At 39.2% G+C, this 2,735-nt stretch overlaps 1 protein-coding gene across 1 annotated transcript; it reads left to right on the top strand.

Moving 5' to 3' along the window:
• Window positions 1-1,449: 1,449 nt before the first annotated feature.
• Window positions 1,450-2,388, top strand: LOC105094933 (olfactory receptor 5B3-like). Its single transcript, XM_010987046.3, has one exon. It carries the CDS (start codon window positions 1,450-1,452, stop codon window positions 2,386-2,388), a length of 939 nt encoding a protein of 312 aa, XP_010985348.3.
• Window positions 2,389-2,735: the final 347 nt, after the last annotated feature.

Below are 2,735 nucleotides of genomic sequence, written 5' to 3' on the forward strand. Positions count from 1 at the left end.
AAAAGATTTAAAATATTATTCCTACACAAGAACGGATTCAAATTAAAAACATTTACCATACGAAGCTTGTCACCAAAACAGATCTACAAGCTAGAGTTAACCCACAAACTGAACTTTCAGCCCTCTGTATCTGTGTTTCAACTATTAGACCAACAGTAATAAGAAAAAGAAGAAAAGGAGACTATTTAAAATTAATGAAATACAGATTTCAAAAAAAAAAATAAAGCAAAAGAATGGCTCACATGGAATGGCCAGGGTAGTCAATCATATGGGCAGAGCATGAACAGAGTGTGACATATTGGCAAGTACCAATAAGCTTAATGGACCTGGTGTGTGAGGAAAAAGCAAAATGAGGGGGAGACTATACAACCTCAAAACTCACCCATGCTTGAAGCCCTGTGGGTCACCATCCACCTTTCTCAAGCCAGCACAGAAAACCATAACTCCATCCTGCTAGTAATTTTATAGCTATCCTCTTCAAACTGAGCTAAACATCCAGTATTTTGCACGTTATTTTTTGTGCATTATCTGGGGTAATTCTCACAATAACGTCTTGAGTTAGGTCTCATTCCTATCCTAATTTTGTAGATGAGGAAAATCTGGTTCCGGAACGTTAGTTTATGGCCAAAGACTCAGGACTCAGGCTGCTGATTCAGGGCTCTTCTCGGAGCCCACGCTCTATACCAGGTGAGATGTCTCTTCCTCAGAACTGCTCCTGCTGGTTGTACATGTCCCCACTGGTCCAGTGATCCCACCTCATACGTTATGCATGTGTCTCAGTTACTTCGCTGTGAAACCCCAATCACTGAGTTTGGACCAATGAAGACAATGAGTAATTGTAAATAGAGTTAAATTCAATTTAATTTAGATTTACTAAAGACCATCAGACTTGGGGAAACCCTTTATCTGGGAATAAAGTTTGGCTTGCCAATGAATGTTTGTGGAAATGTGAATCACTCATCCTCTTACGCCTCACCACTTAAAGGAAAATAGTAAGTACTCAGCCTCATGAAATTGTTGAGGATAATCAATGGATGTAGTTGTAAAGTGTCTAGAGCTGTTCCTGGCATATGAGCAACAAAGAAGTGTGTGAATTTAATGGGCTAGGAAAAGCTGAACTGTCAGAATTACTAGTTCCAAAGTTGTCATGTTGGAAAATTTATTAAATTTTACTAATCTCAGTGAACATATATCAAAATATTAAAAACTGGAGAGATGGTTCATAAAGATCCCTCATTTAACAGTTTAGAATCCTAGGTGGTTAATACACTAAATTTTGCTTTTAAGTCCATGCTTTAGATATGGAGACTCTTGAAATACTATTGTTATAATGAAATAATGTCCATGGTATAGAAACATTGCAATTTCACACTACAATCTCTACTAAATTTAACACTTTATTCCTTTACTTCCCATTGCTGTAGGACATCTGATTCCCAAAAAACATCGATGGAGAACATGACAGAAGTGACACAGTTCATTCTCCTAGGAATGACCAATGTCGTCAAACTACAAGTTCCCCTCCTCGTAATATTCATTCTCATTTACTTCATCAACGTGGCTGGAAACCTGGGGATGATCCTGTTGGTTCTCTTGGACGCTCATCTCCACTCTCCTATGTACTTTTTCCTCAGTAACTTGTCGCTGGTGGACTTCTGTTACTCTTCAGCTGTCACTCCCACGGTGATGGCTGGACTTCTTAAAGGACACAAGATCATCTCCTACAATGCATGTGCTGCTCAGATGTTCTTTTTTGCAGCCTTTGCCACTATGGAAAATTTCCTCTTGGCATCAATGGCCTATGACCGCTATGCAGCTGTGTGTAAACCCCTACATTACACCACCACTATGACAACCAGTCTGTGTATTTGTCTGGCCACAGGCTCCTACGTCTGCGGTTTCCTGAATGCCTCCATCCACACTGGAGTCACATTCAGTCTCTCTTTCTGTAGGTCCAATGTGACCCATCACTTTTTTTGTGATGTTCCAGCTGTCATGGTTCTCTCTTGCTCTGATAGGTATATTAGTGAGATGATTCTCGTTTATGTAGCCAGCTTCAATGTCTTTTTAGCTCTCCTGATTATCTTAATATCTTACACATTCATATTTATCACCATCCTAAAGATGCACTCCTCTGCAAGATACCAGAAGGCTTTATCTACCTGTGCCTCCCACCTCACTGCAGTCTCCATCTTCTATGGTACAATTATCACCATGTACTTACAACCCAGCTCTAGTCATTCCATGGACACAGACAAAATTGCATCTGTGTTTTACACTATGGTCATCCCCATGCTGAACCCTTTGGTATATAGTCTAAGGAACAAGGAAGTCAAGAGTGCTTTCAAGAAGGTGGTTAAGGAGGCAAAATTGTCTCTAGGACTGTGATTTTAACATTTTAGGATGCATAATTACCTAGTTTTACTCCTTTCAGACCTTCTCCATGCACTGAGTCACAATTTAAGTCACACATTGAAGTTAAAGTCCTGAATGATACCTTTAATTTTTCTGAAGTCTACCATCTATAATACGGAGACATTAAGTTCAGAAATCGAATACCATCTTCTAATGAAGATGGCTAATAAGAAGCATAAAATGTTTTGGTTCTGCTTGTCAAAAATTTAGTATAAGTAATTTATTTGTTCATTTTTTCTACATGCATTCTGTCTACCACATGCGCTACAAACATGCAGGTAAAGCAGGGTAACCAACAAGCCTATGAACAGAAGTGCATG

Source organism: Camelus dromedarius, chromosome 12, assembly GCF_036321535.1.
Source record: "Camelus dromedarius isolate mCamDro1 chromosome 12, mCamDro1.pat, whole genome shotgun sequence".
NCBI classification, from domain to species: domain Eukaryota; kingdom Metazoa; phylum Chordata; class Mammalia; order Artiodactyla; family Camelidae; genus Camelus; species Camelus dromedarius.

Coding starts and splice junctions, on each gene's coding strand:
- LOC105094933 (XM_010987046.3), top strand. CDS start 1,450: ATGGAGAACATGACAGAAGTGACACAGTTCATTCTCCTAGGAATGACC.